This window comes from Carassius gibelio, chromosome A3, assembly GCF_023724105.1.
Source record: "Carassius gibelio isolate Cgi1373 ecotype wild population from Czech Republic chromosome A3, carGib1.2-hapl.c, whole genome shotgun sequence".
In the NCBI taxonomy this organism is placed as follows: domain Eukaryota; kingdom Metazoa; phylum Chordata; class Actinopteri; order Cypriniformes; family Cyprinidae; genus Carassius; species Carassius gibelio.
Genome location: NC_068373.1, coordinates 10092163 through 10114729, shown reverse-complemented (window position 1 = coordinate 10114729; position 22567 = coordinate 10092163). Strand labels below are relative to the sequence as shown.

Genomic DNA, 22567 nt, shown 5'->3' with positions numbered 1-22567 from the left:
TGTAGCAGACATGTTATAAATAAATAAATACTATAAAACTTTATTTTAATAAATTTGAATAAAACCTTTTAAGTCACGGGGTTAAACTTAATTTCAGAATTCGCATCTATGTAGTTAACAGAACTGGAAAACATGACATTACGATTAGCATCCTAAAAAAATCGTCGAAAGTTGTCGTTTGTTGTTGCTTTAAAATAAATCTACATCACATCACTTCCGCGTTCTTCTGCTGTATTAGTCAGACTGTCATCACATTCAGGCGGGAGATTCGGAAATACAGACTTCTGCTGTATTAGTCAGACTGTCATCACATTCAGGCGGGAGATTCGGAAATACAGAAGCTCTTTCGGTTTGAGTAGCCTACTCTCCAGTACAGAAATATTCAAATTATTCCAGACTTCACTGCCGGTTACAGGTATGCATGAGTCAAATATGAAACTGTTGCATTTGTGGTCTATTCCGTTGGGCACAAGTGTGAGACATTGCTTTATAATTATTTATTTGACACAGAACTGTAGCATTATTATTAATCTGCATGCTGTTGTAAAGTCGCTGAAATTATTTTATGTGGCACTACAGAACGGATTAATGGAGCCGCTGGACTTTGTAACGAGATCCACTGAAGAGTTGCTGTTTTTTCTCCACCGAAAAAAGACGGAGATTTCGTGCATCGAGCAACCGCACAGATTCCTCACTCAGCTGCGCGATCACGACCTGGTTCCGGAGAAACTCTTTGAAGTAGAAACACAACCACATTACATGCATTCTCTCTCTCTCTCTCTCTCTCTCTCTCTCTAATTCAATTCATTCTATTTTTTATTGGCATGACAATTGTTACTATATATATATATATATATATATATATATATGTGTGTGTGTATATATATATATATATATATATATATATATATATATATATATATATATATATATATATATATATATATATGCATGTATATCTGTGAAGGTAAAGCTGAATTTTCATCATCATTACTTCAGTCTTCAATGTCACATGATCCTTCAGAAATCATTCTAATATGCTGAGCTGATTTGCTGCTTAAGAAACATTTATTTTTATTATCAAAGTTGAAAACAGATGCTGTTTAATATTTTTGTGGAAGAAGTAGTACCTTTTTTGATGAATAGAAAGTTAAAAAAAAAATAAAAAATTGTCGTTGTCTGTAGAATGTGAAAAAGAAGCGTTCTCGTGAGCAGAAGGAGAAGATTGTCTATGAGGTTCTGGACTGGGTGGAGAAAAATAAACCACAGTACATACATCAGTTCTGGCGCTGTGTGTTTGAAGACCATATCTTGAAGTTCTACCCGCCACTATGCATGCTTAGAACAAAACTGCTGGACGGTCGGTGGTTTTCACTATTATCAGCTTTATCACCAAGGCTCATACTGCATTACTATGCTATGATGGAGCAAGAGTGCATTCATATATATATATATATATATATATATATATATATATATATATATATATATACAGTATTGTTTTTTTCTTTGTTCCAGGCACTTTCAAATTTGATGAGAAACATCCAGATGTTGAGACACCAGAAGTGGAGGAAGAGAGTAAAGGAAAGGCAGAGAAAGGGAAGGAGAAGAACTACAAAAGAAAGAGAAGTAGTGAGGATAATGATGATCTTGATCCTTCCTCTGCTTCCACACCCAGTCGGAAGAAACCAGGCAAAAAACCCTCATTCTGTGAGTCCCTGAACTACAGCAGGTTTAAGTTCTCATCAGGGATACAGTTAAATAAAAACTAAAACCATAATTTTTTTCACAATAAAATAAACCTTAACTTAAATAATATAAAATATAGAAAATATTTTAAGATAGTTGCAGTGGTAACATTTATTGTTTTAGTTTAGTTCTACTTGATGTATAAAACGGCTGAAACCGAAATAACATTTAAAGGAAAAGTTTGGCCAGAATTGTCAGAAATTTTTCTCACTTTCAGGCAATAAAGAATGTAGATGAGTTTACTTCTTCATCAGAACAGATTTGGATAAATGTATCATTACATCACTTGCTCACCAGTGGATCCTCTGTAGTGAATGGGTGCCGTCAGAATGAGAGTCCAAACAGCCGATTAATGCTTGATCTGTGCATATTTTTCTCCTGATTTAGACTAGATGACTTTTCACTGGAGAAAGCAATATTACAGAGAGAGGACTTTTACAAAAAAAAAAAAAAAAAGATTTCTACATATTTGTTAAGACTATAGTAGTATCTATAGTGATACTAAAATAACCCTGTTTCCTGGTGCCTGATGTCCTGTTCCTGTATTTTCACTCTCTCCTGACCGGTGTTTTCTCTCTTTCTCAGCGTCTCTTGTGAAGAAAGGAGACAAGCAGGAGATTTGGAAGTGGCCTATTTATAAAACTCAGCTGCCTGTAACCTGTGGGGATAAAGAAGGCACTCTCTTTCGGGACAAATTGTCCAGAGGTTCGCCATCATTGAGTTTTTCTTCTAATTTCTCTTAATTTTATAAGAGTGAGTGTTTATAATATTTGCTGAATGCATCCTATCCTTGTCTCCTGTAGGGGAAAAGTGTATTTTGTCTCAAGAACGCTGGTTCACCCCAAATGATTTTGAAAAGTTTGCGGGGAAGGAAAAGTGCAAAAACTGGAAACTCAGCATCTGCTGCAGAAACACACCACTTAAGAAACTCATTGAGGTAAATAATTATATATGTGTGTGTATACATATATATATATATATATATATATATATATATATATATAAACTCTACATATACAGTATATATATATATTAGGGGTGTCTCCGACTAAGGATTTTCATAGACAAATCATATGTTTGGGGGCGGGGCAAAATACATTGAGTCAAATGAGACATTCGACAGCCACAATTACTGATGTTAACACACAGGGAAAATGTGTAACAAATGCCTTGCAGATGCAAACGTGGTAAATAATGTTTTTGTGTTTTGATTAAAAGATAGTTAACACTAAACATCAGCGAAACCCTAACAATTCACAATTTTTACAGTAGTTATTAATGTTCTGCATTTCTGTTTTGAGCTGTGCGTGCTTAAGATGACCAGTAGAGTGAGCATTTGATAGCACGTTTTTAATCAGTGTTAAACTCATAATTTCATGTAGAATACGCTTCGTTATTTAAACAGCATAACGTTAATATTAGGACTTATAGGTTATCTGCAAAAAGAGCCTGAATGCAAATGAATGTGTCTGCGTGGCTCTGAATGAACTCATTTTGTGGCTGCGTTCTTCACGAACATATTTTTTTATTAACCCTTTATTTTTTTTACAACGTATGATATACATTTTTATTTACATTATATACAGCAATTCATATAAATGTATGATCACTCCTTTTCTCAATTTTGTCAGGAGGAGCATCTACAGTGTCCACCGATGGAGATAAAAAAGACAACATGTGTGCAAAAAGTACTTTGTCTCTTTATGTGCAATGTCAGGTTTTGTTTTTCCTATGTTTTTCATGTGACATTTATTAAAAGACTTTATTTATTCCTGCAGGACATGAAGAAGTTGTTTCCTGTCAGCTCATCTGAGAGCTCCAGTGAAGGTGAGTAATGATCATCCAGGGTCATTCACATGCTCTCTGCTGTCTGTCTGAACGCAGCAGTGTTTTATTTCTCAAGACTCAGAAAAAAGCGCAGGTTCGGTGGAAGAAAGTGATGCTGAAAATTTCCAGGAACAGGGAGGGAGAGAAGAAGGAACAGAGTTTAGAGGGAGAGTTGAAGAGGAAGAAGACAGGGCAGATCTGTCTGTTTTCCAGGCTCCTTTTTTACCAATCACCTGTGTTTCACTTACTGGGACTTTATACAAATACAGGTTTGCAACAGGTATGCTATTGCACTGATTTGTGTGTAGAATTCGATATGCCGTTTGTTTTGGCTGTGTTGAAGGTTTGAGTGAAAAATGTTCAGGTTTATGTTCTGTTGTAGGGATATTTGGGAAGTGTATACGCACTGAGGAAAGATGGTTCACTCCGGAGGAATTTGTAAAGCAGGAACCGACTCTCACAGATGGACACTGGATGAAAGATATACTGTGCCATGGAAAAACGCTCAACTTTTTAATCAAGGTAGGTGAGAACATACAGGTGCATCTCAATAAATTAGAATGTGGTGGAAAAGTTCATTTATTTCAGTAATTCAACTCAAAATTGTGAAACTTGTGTATTAAATAAATTAAATGCACACAGACTGTTTAAGTTTAAGTCTTTTGTTCTTTTAATTGTGATGATTTTGGCTATCTCAACGATATAGAATATGGTGACATGCCAATCAGCTAATCAACTCAAATCACCTGCAAAGTTCTTTTTCTAACTTCGCTCGGTGTTTCACTATGGGAATCGCTTTGGGCGTGACCAACTACGGAAGCTCCTATGCCACCACGTCTGTCTTTGACAGACAGGTCGACCTGAGATCAGGCTCCGCCCCCACCAATATTACTCAGGTCGACCCCTACGAAGTCATTCTCGCTTTCTTCCCGTGAGGGACTACAAGCTCTCTCAGCAAGTCCGAACTTTTCTCTGATTTCGCTTAACTGTTCAACTGGCGGGCCGTCATTGGAGTACGCTACCGAACGCGACATCAGTGGATTGGATTGGTACTGTGTTGAGTGTCACACCGAATAGTGTCCGCGTCAAGGCGAGCTATTCTGTTCAGATTATCGCGTGTTATCACGACGATAGGATTTTCAGTGGTGTCAAGCCACCATAGGCTTTACGCGTCAGGGCGAGCCGCCAAAAGGGCTAACTACCCTGTGAACCATTAATCGGACTAATGTGTTACGACGAGTCTTCGAATCTCTCTTTCTCTCTCCAGCCGTCATGTCGACAGTCATTACCCCCGCCAAAGGGAATGAGTCGAAGAAGGAACCCGCACCCCGCCCGTGTCCATCATCATGTGGAGCAACCGTCTCGGGCAGGGATCCCCATCCCATGTGCATTGTGTGCATGGGCGCCAAGCACGCTCAAACGTCGCTTGCGGACCCACAAACGTGCGTTCACTGTGCGTCATTGCCGGTTAAAATTTTGGAGAGAAGGCTGAGAGTGGCGGTGGCTAGTCAGCAGGACCCATGTCTGGCTGGAGCCATCGCGAAAACTAAGGCTAACGATCATCAGCGAGCTACTACGACGAGCTGGGCTGAGATGATGGAAGCCGAATCCCCGGATATGCCTCCTCTGTTCGATGGCCTTCTCGCACACGAGGATGAGGAGCCGGGAGACGAGGACGCAGAGGGCGATGCTAACTCTGACCTCCTCGACTTGGACATGGACGAAGAGGAGGAGGAAGACAACTCTCTCTTCCCTGTCCAGCAGTCTAGACCTCCTAGCGCGACTGACACTGGCTCGCAGGCAGACAGTAACCTGCACGAGGTATGCAAGCGAGCCGCGGCAAAACTGGGCCTAGCGTGGCCCGCAGCCCAGGATTCAGAGGGAGCAGAGAGGGACCTTTATGACGGGAAAAGGCTACCGCCTGCTCAAACCACAACGAGACAACTCCTACCCGCCGTGCCGGCGTGCATGAAGGAGATGTCCCGCCATTGGGGTAGCCCCTTTAAGAGCAAGCTCCCGACCAAGGGATGCTCTAAACTTGAAATCCAAGGAATGGGAGAGCTGGGGCTGGCCGGACCCCCAGCGATAGAGTCTTCAGTGGCCTATCACCTCCATCCATATCGTCGATCTATTTCTGCCTCTTCCCAAATTTCGCTGCCGAACAAGATGGAGCGCCTGACCGCGTCCATCTATCAGAGGATGTACAAGTATGCGGCGCAGTCAGTGTGCTCGCTGAACGCGGTGACTTTACTGTCAGCGTACCAGGCGGAGATTTTGGAGGAGATGGGGCGACAATTAGATACAGGAGTGCCGAACCCAGCTCTCTGGGACGAGATATGTGTGGTAAACGACCTAATTCTCCAAGCAAACACCGCGACCACCCTCTCAGCCAGCACGGCAAGGTTTTGCAGCAGCCGGTGCGGCGAGAGGAAGGCAGACGGGAGCTAGGAGTGTGAGACCGCCTCCCAGCGGACAGCAAGTGGGGTATCGTCCGAGATCTGATGGCTCCGGACCCGGGGGGAAACATTCATTTGCGGCCGCGGCGGCGAGAAACCGCCCACCCCACCCCGAGGATCGGAAGAAGAAGCGTGCGACCTGACACGCGAATGTTCCCCGTCACTTCTCTCTCCGCCCGCAAAGAGAAAGAGGGGGTCCAGCCCTGTTGTTCTCAGTTCAGTAAGGGCTCCAGCTATAAGCAATCAAGTTCAAAATGTTCTCAAGTGTCACCAAGCACTTACACTGGGTTTTCAAACGCCCATCAGTTCAGGGGAATGTTTAATAAAAAATGCATTATCGCATCCAGGCCACAGGCTGAGGGCGACGTGCTCCCCCAACTCATTAAACACAATAAATGTTTCACTATCGCAGCCAGGCAGACAGCCGAGGGCGATAGATTGCAAAAAAATCCAAACATTGAGATGTGTATCCCTAGCCTCTCCGCTGGAGGGAGCGCGCGCACCTCCAGAAGGGGTCAGCGCGGAGACGGTAATGACGTCATCAAAACGCGCCGGCATTGGGGAAGTATACACGGGACCTCTCTCGGCTCGCATACTCAGTTGGCGCGCATGCGCAGCTCATCCGTGGGTTGTAAACACGATTTCACGGGGATACAGGCTTCAATTTGCCATGAAACCACCCAGATTCAATGGTATAATAGCCTCAGCGGCCGAGGGAGAGTCAGCTCGCGTCCTGACGGCCGAGATAGACTGTCTTTTAGAAAAACGAGCCATCAGAGTAGTGCCAAAGGAAGTGAGCTGTCAGGGCTTTTATTCCCGTTACTTTGTGATCCCAAAGAAGGGGAGCATATCGCTGCGTCCAATTCTAGATCTCCGTGTGTTAAACAAGCACCTACGGAAATATTCATTCAAAATGTTGACACACAAGACACTTTGTCGATCCATCCGCCAGAACGACTGGTTTGTGACGATCGATCTGTCAGACGCGTATTTTCACATAGATATTTACCCGTCTCACAGGAAGTATCTCAGGTTTGCTTTTCGAGGCACTGCTTACGAATTTCAGACAATGCCCTTTGGTCTGTGTCTAGCACCAAGAGTATTCAGCAAATGTGTGGAAGCAGCACTTTTCCCATTGAGAAACAGGGGGATAAGAATACTGTCGTACATAGACGATTATCTGATTTGCGCCTCGTCGAAAGAGCAAGCAATCAAAGATGCAGATATGGTGTTATTGCATCTCGACAGCTTGGGATTCAGAATAAACATGGAAAAGAGCCGCTTAGAGCCAGCTCAGCACGCAGAATATCTGGGGCTCAGTATAAACTCCCTCTCTTATCGAGTCACTCTGACAGAGAGGAGGATCGCGTCATTCACTCAGTGTCTCTCCCGTTTTCAGACGGGGAAAGTTGTCCCGTTCAGACTGTGCCTGCGAATGCTGGGCTTAATGGCTTCAGTGATATCTGTAGTACGACTGGGACTACTAATAATGAGAGACTTTCAGCGCTGGGTCGCGCATCTGCGTCTGTGTTCTCGGCGTCATCTCAACCGACAGGTGAGAGTGACGTATGTGTGCGTCAGAGCGCTCAGACATTGGAAAAGCCCCGCGACCCTCAGATCGGGGATTCCCCTGGGGGCAGTGTCGTCGAGAGTCACTATGACGACGGACGCATCATTAAAGGGCTGGGGAGCGACTCTAATGGGCAGAACTGTGAACGGCGTTTGGCCCCCTCAGCTAATTCACAAACACATAAATTACTTGGAATTGTTGGCAGTGTTTCTAGCGCTGAAACATTTTCTGAGCTTCATCAGGGGTCAGCATGTTTTAGTGAAAACAGACAATTCCACAGTGGTTGCTTATATCAACCGACAGGGAGGCACACGCTCTCTTCAGCTGCACCAGCTGGCAAAAGAGCTGATTGTGTGGTGCGACATAAGTCTTTTATCCATCAGGGCAACCCATGTTCCAGGGATATTGAACAGGGGGGCAGACTTGTTGTCCAGAGGAAATCCCCTGTACGGAGAGTGGAAGCTTCATCCCCAGGTGGTGAAGCAGATATGGCAGAGATACGGCCAGGCGGTCGTAGATCTCTTCGCCTCGCAGGAAAACGCCCAATGTCCTCTGTACTTCTCTCTGGCAGACGGAAATGCACCATTGGGTGTGGATGCTTTAGCCCACCAATGGCCAAATGTCCTGCTGTATGCATTTCCCCCTCTGAGCCTGATTTCACCCACTCTAGCCAGGGTGAGGGAAATGGGATTGTCGCTGATACTGATAGCCCCACGTTGGCCTTCCAGACCTTGGGTGGCCGAGATTGTTCAACTACTGTCGGGTCAGCCGTGGCCCCTCCCTCCCCGGAGGGACCTCCTGTCACAAGCGGGGGGGGGGAAATCTACCATCCTCACCCAGACAGGATAGCTCTCTGGGCCTGGCCCGTGAAAGGTGGAATTTAAGTGCAGCAGGTCTGCCCCCATCGGTCATACACACTATACAGAGTGCAAGAGCCTCTTCCACTCGTTCACTGTATAGTAATAAATGGCGAGTCTTTGATGAATGGTGTGGGCGGATTCATATTGTCCCTTTTCAATGTTCAGTGAGGGACATTTTATGTTTCCTGCAGGATCTGCTAGATAAAGGGAAAGCTTTTTCTACGATAAAGGTATACTTAGCGGCTATATCTGCTTGTCATGTGGGTTTTGGTGACAAGACAGCAGGTCAGCACCCTTTAATAAGTCGATTTATGAAGGGGGCACGACGTAAGAGGCCAGGGGCCAGGCGAATGGTCCCATTGTGGGATTTGTCTACAGTCTTAGAGGCCCTTTCTCAACACCCTTTTGAGCCATTGGAAGCTATAGGGTTAAAGTTTCTCTCGCTCAAGACAGCACTACTGTTAGCGCTGGTGTCAGCTAAGAGGGTGAGTGACTTACAGGCACTGTCGGTTAGCCCATCTTGTCTGCAGTTTTCTGCAGGGTTTACAAGGGTTTCCTTTCGCCCTAACCCGGCTTTCGTACCTAAAGTAGTGGATTCGTCATATAGATGTCAAACTACAGATCTTGCAGCTTTTCACCCTCCTCCGTTCTCTTCTCCAGAGGAGAGGAGGTTGAATGCCTTGTGTCCTGTACGAGCACTTCGTGTGTACGTAGAAAGGACAGCAGGTTTCAGGAAAAATGACCAACTGTTCGTGTCATGGGCTACTCCTCACAAGGGGAAGCCATTGTCACGTCAACGACTGTCCCACTGGATTGTAGAAGCTATTTCCTTAGCATATGCATGCAGAGGTTCCCAACCTCCCGAGGGCTTAAGGGCCCACTCAACTAGGGGCATGGCGACATCATGGGCCTTACTCAGAGGTGTTTCGGTCCAGGAGATCTGTGCTGCAGCAAGCTGGGCCACACCGCACACTTTTGTGCGATTTTATAGACTGAACGTGTCTGAGCCATCCTTAGCTCATGCAGTGTTAGGAGTCAGCACGTCAAGTCCCATATGATTGGTATAGCGTATGTTGCAATCCGGGAGTGGTCTATATCTCCCATAGTGAAACACCCAGCGAAGTTAGAAAAAGAACGATGGGTTACTTAACGTAATCCCGGGTTCTTTGATAACAGAGTGAGGTGTTTCACCAACACTTCTTGCATAGGAACGGGAAGAAATCTCTCTTAATGACTTCGTAGGGGTCGACCTGAGTAATATAGGTGGGGGCGGAGCCTGATCTCAGGTCGACCTGTCTGTCAAAGACAGACGTGGTGGCATAGGAGCTTCCGTAGTTGGTCACGCCCAAAGCGATTCCCATAGTGAAACACCTCACTCTGTTATCAAAGAACCCGGGATTACGTTAAGTAACCCATCGGTTTCCTGAGCCTTCGAAATGGTCTCTCAGTTTGTTTCACTAGGCTACACAATCATGGGGAAGACTGCTGATCTGACAGTTGTCCAGAAGACAATCATTGACATTGACAGCGAAATCGATTCAAGTTTTGAATTTGAGTGAACTTCACAAGGAATGGACTGAGGCTGGAGTCAAGGCATCAAGAGCCACCACACACAGACGTGTCAAGGAATTTGGCTACAGTTGTCGTATTCCTCTTGTTACGCCACTTCTAAGGCATCTTACCTGGGCTAAGGAGAAGAAGAAATGTACTGTTGCCCAGTGGTCCAAAGTCCTCTTTTCAGATGAGAGCAAGTTTTGTATTTCATTTGGAAACAAAGGTCCTAGAGTCTGGAGGAAGGGTGGAGAAGCTCATAGTACAAGTTACTTGAAGTCCAGTGTTAAGTTTCCACAGTCTGTGATGATTTGGGGTGCAATGTCATCTGCTGGTGTTGGTCCATTATGTTTTTTGAAAACCAACGTCACTGCACCCGTTAACCAAGAAAGTTTGGAGCACTTCATGCTTCTTTCTGCTTTCATGTTCCAGCAAATGTTTCATGTTTTGCTCTTATGAAGTATTCTAATGTGTTGAGTGAATTGGTGGGTTTTTGTTAAATTTGTGCCAAAATCATCACAGTTAAAAGAATCAAAGACTTAAACTACTTCAGTCTGTGTGCACTGAATTTATTTAATGTACGAGTTTTACAATCTGAGTTAAATTACTGAAATAAATGAACTTTTCCATGACATTCTAATTTATTGAGATGCACCCGTAGTATGTTGGAAAAAATGGGTGAAAATGTAGTATTGTTTATTGAAAAAAAGAAAAATCTTATTTATTTGTTTGTTTATTGTCGTTTTTAGAAAAAAATCCTGTGCATACATTTACCTCTGTGTGAATGTCAGAATTGCACCATTAAAAAGGAAGACCTGGTAAGAAACATGTCTACCTGATATGTTTAATAATAGTCTGAAAAATGTATGATATTAACTTGATACTGATACTTACTTTCTGATACTAACTTTCTTAGTTCTTAACAGCCTCTTAATAGTGTATATCTTTAGTTGTGTATATACAGTCAGGTCCATAAATATTGGGACATCGACACAATTCTAATCTTTTTGGCTCTATACACCACCACAATGGATTTGAAATGAAACGAACAAGATGTGCTTTAACTGCAGACTTTCAGCTTTAATTTGAGGGTATTTACATCCAAACCAGGTGAACGGTGTAGGAATTACTACAGTTTGTATATGTACATCCCACTTTTTAAGGGACCAAAAGTAATGGGACAGATTAACAATCATAAATCAAACTTTCATTTTTTAATACTTGGTTGCAAATCCTTTGCAGTCAATTACAGCCTGAAGTCTGGAGATCAATTAGACATCAGTGTACGCTGGGTTTCATCCCTGGTCATGCTCTGCCAGGCCTCTACTGCAACTGTCTTCAGTTCCTGCTTGTTCTTGGGGCATTTTCCCTTCAGTTTTGTCTTCAGCAAGTGAAATGCATGCTCAATCGGATTTAGGTCAGGTGATTGACTTGGCCATTGCATAACATTCCACTTCTTTCCCTTAAAAATCTCTTTGGTTGCTTTCCAAACACCAAACTACCCGGAAGACCATGGAAAACAACTGTGGTGGATGATCGAATAATTATTTCCTTGGTGAAGAAACCCTTCACAACAGTTGGCCAGATCAAGAACACTCTCCAAGAGGTAGGTGTATGTGTGTGTCAAAGTCAACAATCAAGAGAAGACTTCACCATGTGAATACAGAGGGTTCACCACAAGATGTAAACCATTGGTGAGTCTCTAAAACAGGAAGGCCAGATTAGAGTTTGCCAAACAACATCTAAATAAGCCTTCACAGTTCTGGAACAACATCCTATGGACAGATGAGACAAAGATCAACTTGTACCAGAGTGATGGAAAGAGAAGAGCATGGAGAAGGAAAGGAACTGCTCATGATCCAAAGCATACCACCTCATCAGTGAAGCATGGTGGTGGTAGTGTTATGGTGTGGGCATGTATGGCTGCCAATGGAACTGGTTATCTTGTATTTATTGATGATGTGGCTGCTGACAAAAGCATTAGGATGAATTCTGAAGTGTTTCGGGCAATATTATCTGCTCATATTCAGCCAAATGCTTCAGAAATCATTGGTCAGCGCTTCACAGTGCAGATGGACAATGACACGAAGCATACTGCGAAAGCAACCAAAGAGATTTTTAAGGGAAAGAAGTGGAATGTTATGCAATGGCCAAGTCAATCACCTGACCTTAATCCGATTGAGCATGCATTTCACTTGCTGAAGACAAAACTGAAGGGAAAATGCCCCAAGAACAAGCAGGAACTGAAGACAGTTGCAGTAGAGGCCTGGCAGAGCATCACCGGGGATGAAACCCAGCGTACGCTGATGTCTAATTGATCTCCAGACTTCAGGCTGTAATTGACTGCAAAGGATTTGCAACCAAGTATTAAAAAATGAAAGTTTGATTTATGATTGTTAATCTGTCCCATTACTTTTGGTCCCTTAAAAAGTGGGATGTACATATACAAACTGTAGTAATTCCTACACCGTTCACCTGGTTTGGATGTAAATACCCTCAAATTAAAGCTGAATGTCTGCAGTTAAAGCACATCTTGTTTGTTTCATTTCAAATCCATTGTGGTGGTGTATAGAGCCAAAAAGATTAGAATTGTGTCGATGTCCCAATATTTATGGACCTGACTGTATATATATATATATATATATATATATATATATATATATATATATATATATATATATATATATATATAATTTTTAGCTTAAAAGCTAAGATTATTTAGATTACTTTTTTTTTGCATTGTGACATTAGTTTGACAATTAACTAAATTCACCAATTTACCATTTGCCACAAAAAAAAAAAATATATATTATTCTCATTGTTGTAATGTGAAAAAAGATAATTTATTTTTCTTATAATCATTTGAACTCATTTAAGTATTAATGGATCGTAGTAATATTTGAAGCACTTTATTCAGATTAAAATAAAAAAGGAATACAGCGGAAAAAATACTGTATTATAGTGATTAGACTCTAAAACATGTTGGCCGCATTCACACTGCATGGTTCAAGTGACCTAATTCCGTTTTTTCCTGTTATGTGGCATAGATCTGATATGGTCCACAAATGTGTAAGTGGGAAAAAAGCACATTAGGGCTGGTTTGATAACACTTTTTTAGAACTGATCCTGATCCGATACTCCGATAGAAATCTGAGTATCGGCCAAAATGGATTCTAATCTGATACCAGCGCAGTTTTTTAAATAAATTTTGTTTACAATCACTGTAGAATTACTATACTTTAATGTTTTGACCTGATCATCACTCTTTTGTGTGTTAAACACAATCTAACACATAAAGACAACTTCATTGTAAAGAAAAACAACAAATTAATAAATATATAAACATAATCTATGATAAAAAATACTACTATAAACTAGGTTTAGTGAATAGTACAGAAGCAAAGGCTACTCTAGAGTAGAGTCATGTGTGCACAATAATTTTATAAAATGTAAATATTTAGAGAAAAACATTCAGTGGGGAACAAATTAAAGTGAATAAGTGTAGGGCTAAATCTGGTAAAATGTTATACATTGCTCTTCGTATTGCTGTAAAAAACATTGATGAAAAACAAGTAGTGACTGGCTGGATTGATTTGCCGGGGACGGACGAACTCGCTGCCAGCCTCCCACGATGTGGAGGGACGGCTGCCATCCGTGAGGGAGCGGAGGAGTCGGCACCGTTCGCCAGGGGGCCGGAGCCTGCTTACATCCGCCTGAATGGGGAGGAGCAGGGAACGGGGGACTCCTGGCGGCTGCCGAAACGCGGAGGAGCCGTCGCCGACCACCGGGCGGCGGAGGAGTGTCATGCCGTCCACCGAGTGCCATCCAGTGTCACCACCAGGCACCGCGGAGGAGATCACCCAGCTGGTGGAGGGCCGAGCGGCAGTGCGTCTGGGAACCGGAACAATTATTATTTTCTTTTTTTCTCCTCTCTCCATTCTCTCGTCTCTGTCGATCCTCATCATTCCATCTCCGTTTTTCTCGCCTCGTCTGTCTGTCCGGGGAGGGGGGGTCACCTCTTGCCCTCGCAGCTCACTGACATCACACGTGTACAATCAGAGTTTGCAGATGTGTTTTCACCCCTGTCTGGTCGTACTAATCTCATTCAGCACCATACTGACACCAAACACGTGGTCGTGCGCAGACTTCCGTACAGATTGCCTGAACACAAAAAAAAGGTGGTTCTTACAGAATTTGAGGCAATGCTGGGGATAGGAGTAATCGAGGAGTCCCACAGTGACTGGGCGAGCCCGATAGTTTTGGTTCCTAAAACGGACGCTTGGTGCGGTTTTGCGTGACTTATCGTAGGGTGAATGCAGTGTTGAAATTTGATACTTATCCAATGCCCCGGGTTGACGAGCTGCTTGATTGGTTAGGTACGGCTCGTTTTTATTCTACATTGGACTTAACAAAAGAAAAAACAGCCTTCACCACGCCATTTGGCTTACACCAATTTGTGATGCTTCCTTTCGGCTTGTTCCGGGCCCCAGCCACATTTCAGCGTCCCATGAATAGAGTTATGCAGGCCCCATGCTGCCCATGTCGCTGCCTACTTGGATGATATCACCATCCACAGTGGGGATTGGCAGTGGGATATGGAGCATTTGATGGCTGTCCTCGGAGTGCTGAGACAGGCGGGGCTAATGGCCAACCTGAAGAAGTGCGCAGTTGGGGCGGGGGTGGAGGTAAGGTATCTGTGCTTCCACTTTTGTCATGGGCAGGTGCGTCCCCAAATTGATAAGACAGCCCCTCGCGGATGACTGTCATGCACAAATAAAAATCAAACAAAAAAATAAAGCCCAGGCCGGGTCCTCTCTTGTCCTTCACTGTCGTCACTGGGGGTGATGTTAGCCCAGTGGATAAGACACATGCCTTTGGTGTGAGAGACCCGGGTTCGAATCCACTGTGAGACACCAATTTGTCTCTGAGCAAGACACTTAACCCCTAGTTGCTCCAGAGGCGTGCGACCTCTGACATATATAGCAATTGTAAGTCGCTTTGGATAAAAGTGTCAGCTAAGTGAATAAATGTAAATGTCGTCACTCCTCTTTTGTATACTTCCAATCTCCTCCGTGGGACTCGGGACCGGTGAGTGGAGCAGGTGTCGCTCATTTCCCAATCACTTCACCGGCCTCGTTCTGCTCCCATGGTTCTCGGCCCTGCCCCACTAGTGACGGGTACATTTAGATGTTTAGTGTATTATATATGTGTGATAGTTTATTGAGCCTTTTCTTTTAACAGTTTTAGATTTCAGCTACTGTGTGCATGAAGAGCAATTCATAGTGCTCTCATGATCTAACAGACATCTGGTAGAAAGGAACGTGATTTAGAAATAGCACTCCAGTAAGAAAACCAAATATGTATTGGACCTGGAAATAATGTCTCTTTCTCTATATATATACTGTATATAAAGTATATTATTATGTAAAGTATAATATTATACACTATAATATAATACAATATCGTATTGTATTATAGTTATTATATCCAAGTTGTCTGTCTGGAACGCAGCTATGTTAACATCAATAAACGATCGTGTACTACAATTAAGAGCCGTTCGATAAGGTGACATTTCAGTACTTGAAAAAGTGCTTTTTTGTGCCTTTTGTGAGGCTTTACAATAACACAAAATAGTATACCTTAGGGCTGCACGATATTGGGAAAAAATGACATTGCGATATTTAATTTTTCTGCGATATAAATTGCGATATGAAATCTAATCAATTTTTTATTTAAACAACGATTTAAACATCGACACCATCGTGTCAATGGATTAATATGCGCGAGGGAGAGAGCAAGACAGCGCTCATGTTGTTTTAAGACGGTGAGCATGCCGCGTGTTCTCTCTCGCTCTCTCTCTCGCGCTCTCTCTCTCTCTCTCTATTGCGTGCGCCCTCTCTCTCTCGCTCTCTCTCTCTTGCACACCCTCTCTCTCTCTCTCTTTCTCACGTGCAGCGCGCTCTCTCTCTATCTCTCTCAAATGGCCCGTACAGTTAATGAATAACGGATCAACTATGACAGCCTACATCGCACATCCTGCCATGTGACTATAGTGGATTCGTACATCGTGCAGCCCTAGTATACATCACACAATATCAGATTTGTGATGCAGAAAATGGCAGAATTGGAGTGAAACCGGTACTGAATATCAGATCAGCGCAACCCTAAAACACATATTCTCAGATCGGGCCTCATTCCTATGAGGAAATAATCAGGATAAGAATCAATTACGTGCACCTGCTGTGTAAAGCCGGGTATACACCAAAATATTTTATAAGATTTTCAAAATGTGATAGACCACAAACATGAGGATAAAATATATTTAACCGTTTTGCTCCTATAGTGTGTGGTGTGCCACAATGTGACAAAGACAGCACACCACACACGAACAGATTTTCAACCAGACTCAACCGTGAACACAGGAAATCTCGCAAAATCTTGTGAGACTTCAGAATAAGCATTCTGGACGATATGCAGGAAGAAATTGCAATGATAGTGCTTGGAATGATTTTCACAGAAAATTTAAGGGAAAAAAAATAAAAGGGTTTGGGTGAAGTCGTGGAGACGGCAGGGACATGGTCTGTACAAGTTACAGAGTGAGCTAGATGTGAGCAATGGTCACAAAATCACGCAGATATGTTTTTTATATATATATATATATATATATATATATATATATATATATATAATTGTTGTTCTCAGTTCTCTCTTGGAAAAGAGATCTTATTCTCTTTGAAATTGTTTATTAAATAAACTTTAAATAATTTTTATCAGATCTTACATCACTCTTTAAGAATGTGATCATTCACTTTCTGATTGGATATCATTTCATTTCACGTGATAATCTCCAGAGGGTGCATGTATTTGTCCTCGGAGTTCCCTCCACACATCAGGATTTCAGATATTAAACATATTGAACATTTACGATTTGCAATCGGATAAGATAATCTGTAGAACCATCAAGATAATTGATATTTGTCGGAAGGGGGGAAATCAACCCAAAATCAGCCCAATTATCTTTTGGTGTGTATCCAGGATAAGGGGACAGATTGGATTTGTAATCAGTGATGAACACATTCGTTGAGATAAGGGAATGAGTCTTGTGTTTACCGCAGAATGGTGAAACTCCTGTTTAATGGTCATGAAAATAATGGTCACATTAAAATAAAATAAAAATCTTGGACACCTTATAGTAAAGAGTAAAAATGTAAACTCCATAATCATCCGGAAGAAGGAGGCGGGAACCGGCGGACAATCCAAAATGAAACTTTAATAATCACAAATATACAAAACAGCGCACCAGCCCCTCACGGACGACTGGTGCGCACAAAATAAAAAGCAAAACATAAAATATGGCCCAGGCCTGGTCCTCTCTCGTCCTTCACGGTCGTCGCTCCAGTTTTATATCCTTCCATCTCCTACGTGGGACTCGAGACCGGCGGTGGGGCGCAGGTGTCACTGATTTCCCAATCATTCCGCCGGCCTCCCTCCTTGTTCCCACGTCTCTCGGCCCCGCCCCACTCGCCACATACCCCCATCGCCCCTCGCAGGCCGGGGGGTACTCCCGAGACTGCGCTCTACCCCCCCCCCCCCTCTCCTTCCGGGGGGACCGCTCACGGGGACCTGCGGGAACCTGGGGGTAGGACAGACGAGGCGAGAGCAAAGGAGATGGAAGGAGGAGCGACAGAGGGGAGAGAGGAAAAAAATAAAATAAAATCCGGTTCCCAGACGCACTGCTGCTCAGCCCTCCACCGGCTGGGTGATCTCCTCCGCGGTGCCTGGCGGTGGCACTGGACGGCCCTCGGCGGACGGCACGACAATCCTCCGCCACCCGGTGGACAGCGACGGCTCCTCCAGTTTTGGGCTGCCGGCAGGAGTCCCCCGTTCCCTGCCCCTCCGGATTCCTTCATGGAGGCAGCAGGCTCCGGCCCCCTGGCAAACGGCGCCGACTCCTCCTCTCCCTCACGGACGGCAGCCGCCCCTCCATATCGTGTGCGGCCGGCAACTCGCTCCAGCCCACCGCCTCGAGCGTCCATGGCGGCACACTCCTCGCCTGCTCGATGGCACCGCGGATTCACCACAGCGGCGAGGGATCTTCAGCAGCGCGTCCCTCCTTCTCCCGGGCTTCGGCACCACTGTAAAAATAAACTTCCCAATCATCCGGAAGAAGGAGGCGGGAACCGGCGCACAATCAAAATGAAACTTTAATAATCACAAATATACAGAACAGCGCATCAGCCCCTCACAGATGACTGATGCTCGCAAATAAAAAACCAAAACATAAAATAAAGCCCAGGCCTGGCCCTCTCTCGTCCTTCACTATCGTCGCTCCAGTTTTATATCCTTTCATCCCCTCTGTGGGACTCGAGACCGGCGGTGGGGCGCAGGTGTCGCGGATTTCCCAATCACTCTACCGGCCTAGCTAGTTCCCACATCTCTCGGCCCCGCCCCACTCGTCACATAAAGTTTTAGAAAATTGTCATACTGTACATTTGACACTCTAACACTTGAACTATAATAATAAAGATTCAATTATAATTAAAACCATTTATAATTGTTGCTTTGTATAACGCGGTTATCGTCAATACCAGTATATCACGACACCCCTAATGAAAATGTAAGATTAATGCTTTAGAAAACACCTACCAATGGGTTTTGAAAATCGCAATAGAAAATAAATTTATAATAATAATCATCATATTATTATAATTATTATTATTATTATTATCATATACATATCTCTTTTCTAGACTGTCATGGTTTAGTCCAGATTAAAATGTAAATATACATGTAACAATAAAACCTTTGTACTCATCGGCAAGAAGGAGGCGGGAACCGGCGCACAATCAAAAATCACTTTAATAATTAAAAAATAAATACAAAACGGCGCACCAGCCCCTCACGGACGACTGGTGCGCATAAATAAAAAGCAAACACATAAAATAATGTCCCAGGCCTGGTCCTCTCTTGTCCTTCATGGTCGTCGCTCCAGTTTTATATCCTTCCATCTCCTACATGGGACTCGATACTGGCGGTGGGGCGCAGGTGCAGCTCATCTTCAATCACTACACCTGGCCTCACTCCTCGTTCCCACGCCTCTCGGCCCCGCCCCACTCGCCACAATACATGTAAATGAAAACATTTAAATTAAATACTGTTGATATACTAAATTCTAAAATTAAAAACTATTTTGACTCTCTTCTGTGTAACAAATAGCAAGTTGACAAAGAAAGTTGTGCTTGCAATGCTGCTTTGTGTAGAGGGGTAACTATAGTAAACATTTTTATTCAGCCCATCTGCTGGTTTTGTTCAGATGTGAAAATCAGACAGAATTTTCATGCAGCAAACACAGTGCTGTCAGATTTAACTGGACGCTAATATGAATATTTCAATAAATATCTAAATAAGCTGATATGCGGTTTTTTTTTTTTAACAGTTCCATCAATAAGGTAGCTATATAGAATTATTCAGGTATTTTGAGGTGCTCACGACACTGACGCTGTTGTTACACTGGCACAGCGTCTTCGGTAGCACTTTATTTTACAGTCCTGTTCCCCAAGTACATACTATGTACTTATTATAGTAATTACAATAACTATGTAATAACTAGGTACTAACCCTGAACCTACCCCTAAACCTAACCCTACCCCATGTAGTTACCTTGTGTTACCAGAACTTTCTTAGATAAATACACTGTAAGTACAATATAAGTACATGATAGTGTACCACTTTGACACAAGGGGGAGGGGGGGTCTTGCATAATTTGCGTGGCCCGTGATGAGCATATTTGGCTGATTGGCTCTGCCTAAAATTAGCTTAATTGTCTTCATGGAAAATTTGAATTCTTTCTTTCTTTTTTTTAAATTATGACTTCGATATGGTGTGATTAGATTCCTACAGTATATCAAATCAGCAAAATCCATTTGATTATTTCTGTGATGATGATAAAATGTTATAATATTGTCATGACTAGATGGCACAGAACAATGATGACGTGTGTTTCATCTGTGACTCTGAGGGAGATCTCGTGTGTTGTGATGAGTGTCCACGAGCTTTTCATTCACACTGTCACCTACCAGCGGTACCTGAAGAATCACCTGGGTGAGAGAGAGAGAGAGAAAATCATTAAATCAGCAAGTGTGTGTGTCATACATTCATTCTGTACATGTGTGTGTTTGCTTGTAGGGAATGGATTTGTACCTTTTGCGTGTTAAGAACCAGTCAACAATGGCTTGACTCCAGAAACATGTCTGAACAAGAGGCTCTCAATGCCCCAGTGTCTCAGTACAGATTGGTAAACACATTTAAACACACACAAAAACTCAGCACCTTAATATAGAAGAGAACCACAAACATTTGAGGTGCTCACATTTTGTAAGAGCTTTTGATGCTTTAAGTCAGCAGGTGTAGAAACAGAACTATTATTTATGGGCCTAATTGTGGATAAGTGTGTTGTTTGTCATCTTTAGCACTGCCACTACCTCCTCTTATGTGTGTACAGAGAGGACATCCAGAAAGTGTTTGTTAAGGATCCACGGCAAACAGTGAGATTGTCTCTTTATTTTGTCTCTTTTAATTCCTTCGTTTCATTTCAAATAGTTTATACATAGAATAAAAATAATGAAAGATATTAAATAAAAAAAATAATAATTAAAATGACTCACAGGTGCCTAGATACTCTGAGTTCATATCTCAGCCGATGTGGCTGGACAGAATAAAGCAGAAATTGGAAAGTGGAGAGTATCAGACGATGGGAGCATTCGTCTCAGACTTTCAGCTCCTTTTCAGCAACTGCAGAACGTTCAATAGGGTAAGATTCACTCAAACACGTTACATAATAAAACATCGCCAAAAAACAGATTAAGACCTTGTTTTGTTGTTTTCCAATGTCTTATACGTGGACTCATATCTTGGAAATTATTGATGATTATTGTTGAGATTATTTACTTTTGGACATTATATTTTTTTGACAGATTTTTTTGTTCTCTTGCTCTCTAAAGGACAATGTTTTTGGCCAAATGGGGGCCAGGCTGAAGAAAATTTTCGAGGAAGAGTTCAAGAAAATTTTCTGTATCGGATAACAAGTTTTTTAAAGATACAATTGAGATCTGGTTATTTTTCAATATAAGAGTTCATTACAATAATGTATAAGATGTATAATATGTTTAATTTTGCAGTCAGTGATTTGGAAAATGGATTGGTTACGTAAAACAATATAGAAAACCAAAACTATCACTACTGTTAATAATAAACATAAAAAATATATACTCCAAATTTTTAGATAAAGGTATCGGTATTATTATTAGATCTTCTTTACTGACATAATCAAATTGCCTTGTGTAGTTATTTTTGTTCTGTAGCCTTTTTTGTATTTTGTTATGTAAATGTTGTGAAGTAAAATATTCTTTGAGTGCTTCACCAGGTATGTAGATATACTTAGATGACAGGTGACACCACTGGAGGAACTAGAGTTTTAAACAAGGGGTGGCCAAGGCTAATTCAGGGGGTCCATAGATCCTGACAGAAAATCAGTGTATAACTCCAGCCTGGCATAATAAACGCATCGATAAATAACAAGATTGCTGATTACTTCACATTATCCCACATCAGCTATACGTTCCTACCATAACTTTAAATGTTATAACTTATTCTCTTACTTCTATCATCTCATTAACCTATGGTTGGAGCAGATCTTTTTTTTTTTTTTTTTTTTTTTTTGCAGTCACATGATCCTTCAGAAATCATTCTAATAATCTGATTTTCTGCTCAAAAAAACATGTATTATTATTATTATGCTGAAAACGGCTAAGTCGATTTTTTTCAGATTTCTTTAAGTTTAGATGATGAATTTTTATGAATTTTTATTTTCTATCTTTTCTGTTCTCTATAGTGTACATTTTTCACACTCGTTTATGCACACCGAATGGCTTTTGGTTATGTGACCGTGTTTCAAGCTGCAGGCTTTCCGCGGTTGAGTGTGAATTCATGAGACACTATAAATTAAGTTGTAGACTATGTTTCAACATGAATCTGATGTGCACTCTGTTTATTTCATGCTAATTACTGAGGCATAGCGGGAGCACGCATGTGAACTGTCACACCAACCGAATTTATCATTTGAAATATGATAAAGCTTGAATAATTTGAATGCTGAGACTTTGTTTCCTATTATCAGAAGTGACCTTCTCTGTCATGTCTTGTCAGCTCGTTGTCCGTCTGTGTCCTTTCTTCTCTGTGATCTTTTTCACTCTGTAAGAAAATGAACAAGATAAAGCACAACATGTTCCTGGATCAACGTCTTTGTTGATCCTGGAACAATATTCCTATCAACCAATCAGAATTGAGATATAACCTTTCAGGAAATATCTGTATACCCTTGTATAAGCTATCGGCTATCATTTCACACTGATTTTAGGAATAAATTATGGGTAGGATTAGGTTTAGGGGTAGGGATTGGGTTAAGTCTGTAGTTTTGGACAATAGTGTTGATCCAGGATCATCAAAAGATGTTGATCCAGGAACATGTCTTACTTTGCCGATGCAGAACACATGAC

General features: G+C 42.3%; 1 protein-coding gene across 4 annotated transcripts; it reads left to right on the top strand.

Moving 5' to 3' along the window:
- The first annotated feature begins 254 nt into the window (after nucleotides 1-254).
- On the top strand, nucleotides 255-22144 carry LOC127946074 (nuclear body protein SP140-like protein). 4 transcript variants are annotated; one of them, XM_052542396.1, is made up of 16 exons: nucleotides 255-415; nucleotides 580-738; nucleotides 1186-1360; nucleotides 1519-1710; nucleotides 2335-2454; nucleotides 2553-2686; nucleotides 3381-3437; nucleotides 3528-3576; nucleotides 3659-3856; nucleotides 3959-4098; nucleotides 10763-10831; nucleotides 19987-20114; nucleotides 20199-20307; nucleotides 20483-20557; nucleotides 20680-20823; nucleotides 20987-22144. In XM_052542396.1, the coding sequence occupies exons 2-16, from the start codon at nucleotides 589-591 to the stop codon at nucleotides 21092-21094; spliced, it is 1848 nt and encodes a 615-aa protein (XP_052398356.1). In that variant the 5' UTR covers nucleotides 255-415; nucleotides 580-588; the 3' UTR covers nucleotides 21095-22144. The 4 variants fall into 4 exon arrangements, with proteins under 4 accessions (XP_052398356.1, XP_052398350.1, XP_052398361.1 ...); XM_052542390.1 differs by having other exon boundaries at nucleotides 3653-3856; nucleotides 20987-22143; XM_052542401.1 differs by having other exon boundaries at nucleotides 3653-3856; nucleotides 21014-22140.
- The last annotated feature ends 423 nt before the right edge of the window (nucleotides 22145-22567 follow it).

Bases quoted from the DNA above. Each gene is read 5' to 3' on its own strand.
- LOC127946074 (XM_052542390.1), top strand. From the start codon at position 589: ATGGAGCCGCTGGACTTTGTAACGAGATCCACTGAAGAGTTGCTGTTT. The intron at 2,687-3,380 runs GTAAATAATTAT...CAATTTTGTCAG, and splicing joins CACTTAAGAAACTCATTGAG to GAGGAGCATCTACAGTGTCC. The intron at 3,577-3,652 runs GTGAGTAATGAT...TTATTTCTCAAG, and splicing joins ATCTGAGAGCTCCAGTGAAG to ACTCAGAAAAAAGCGCAGGT.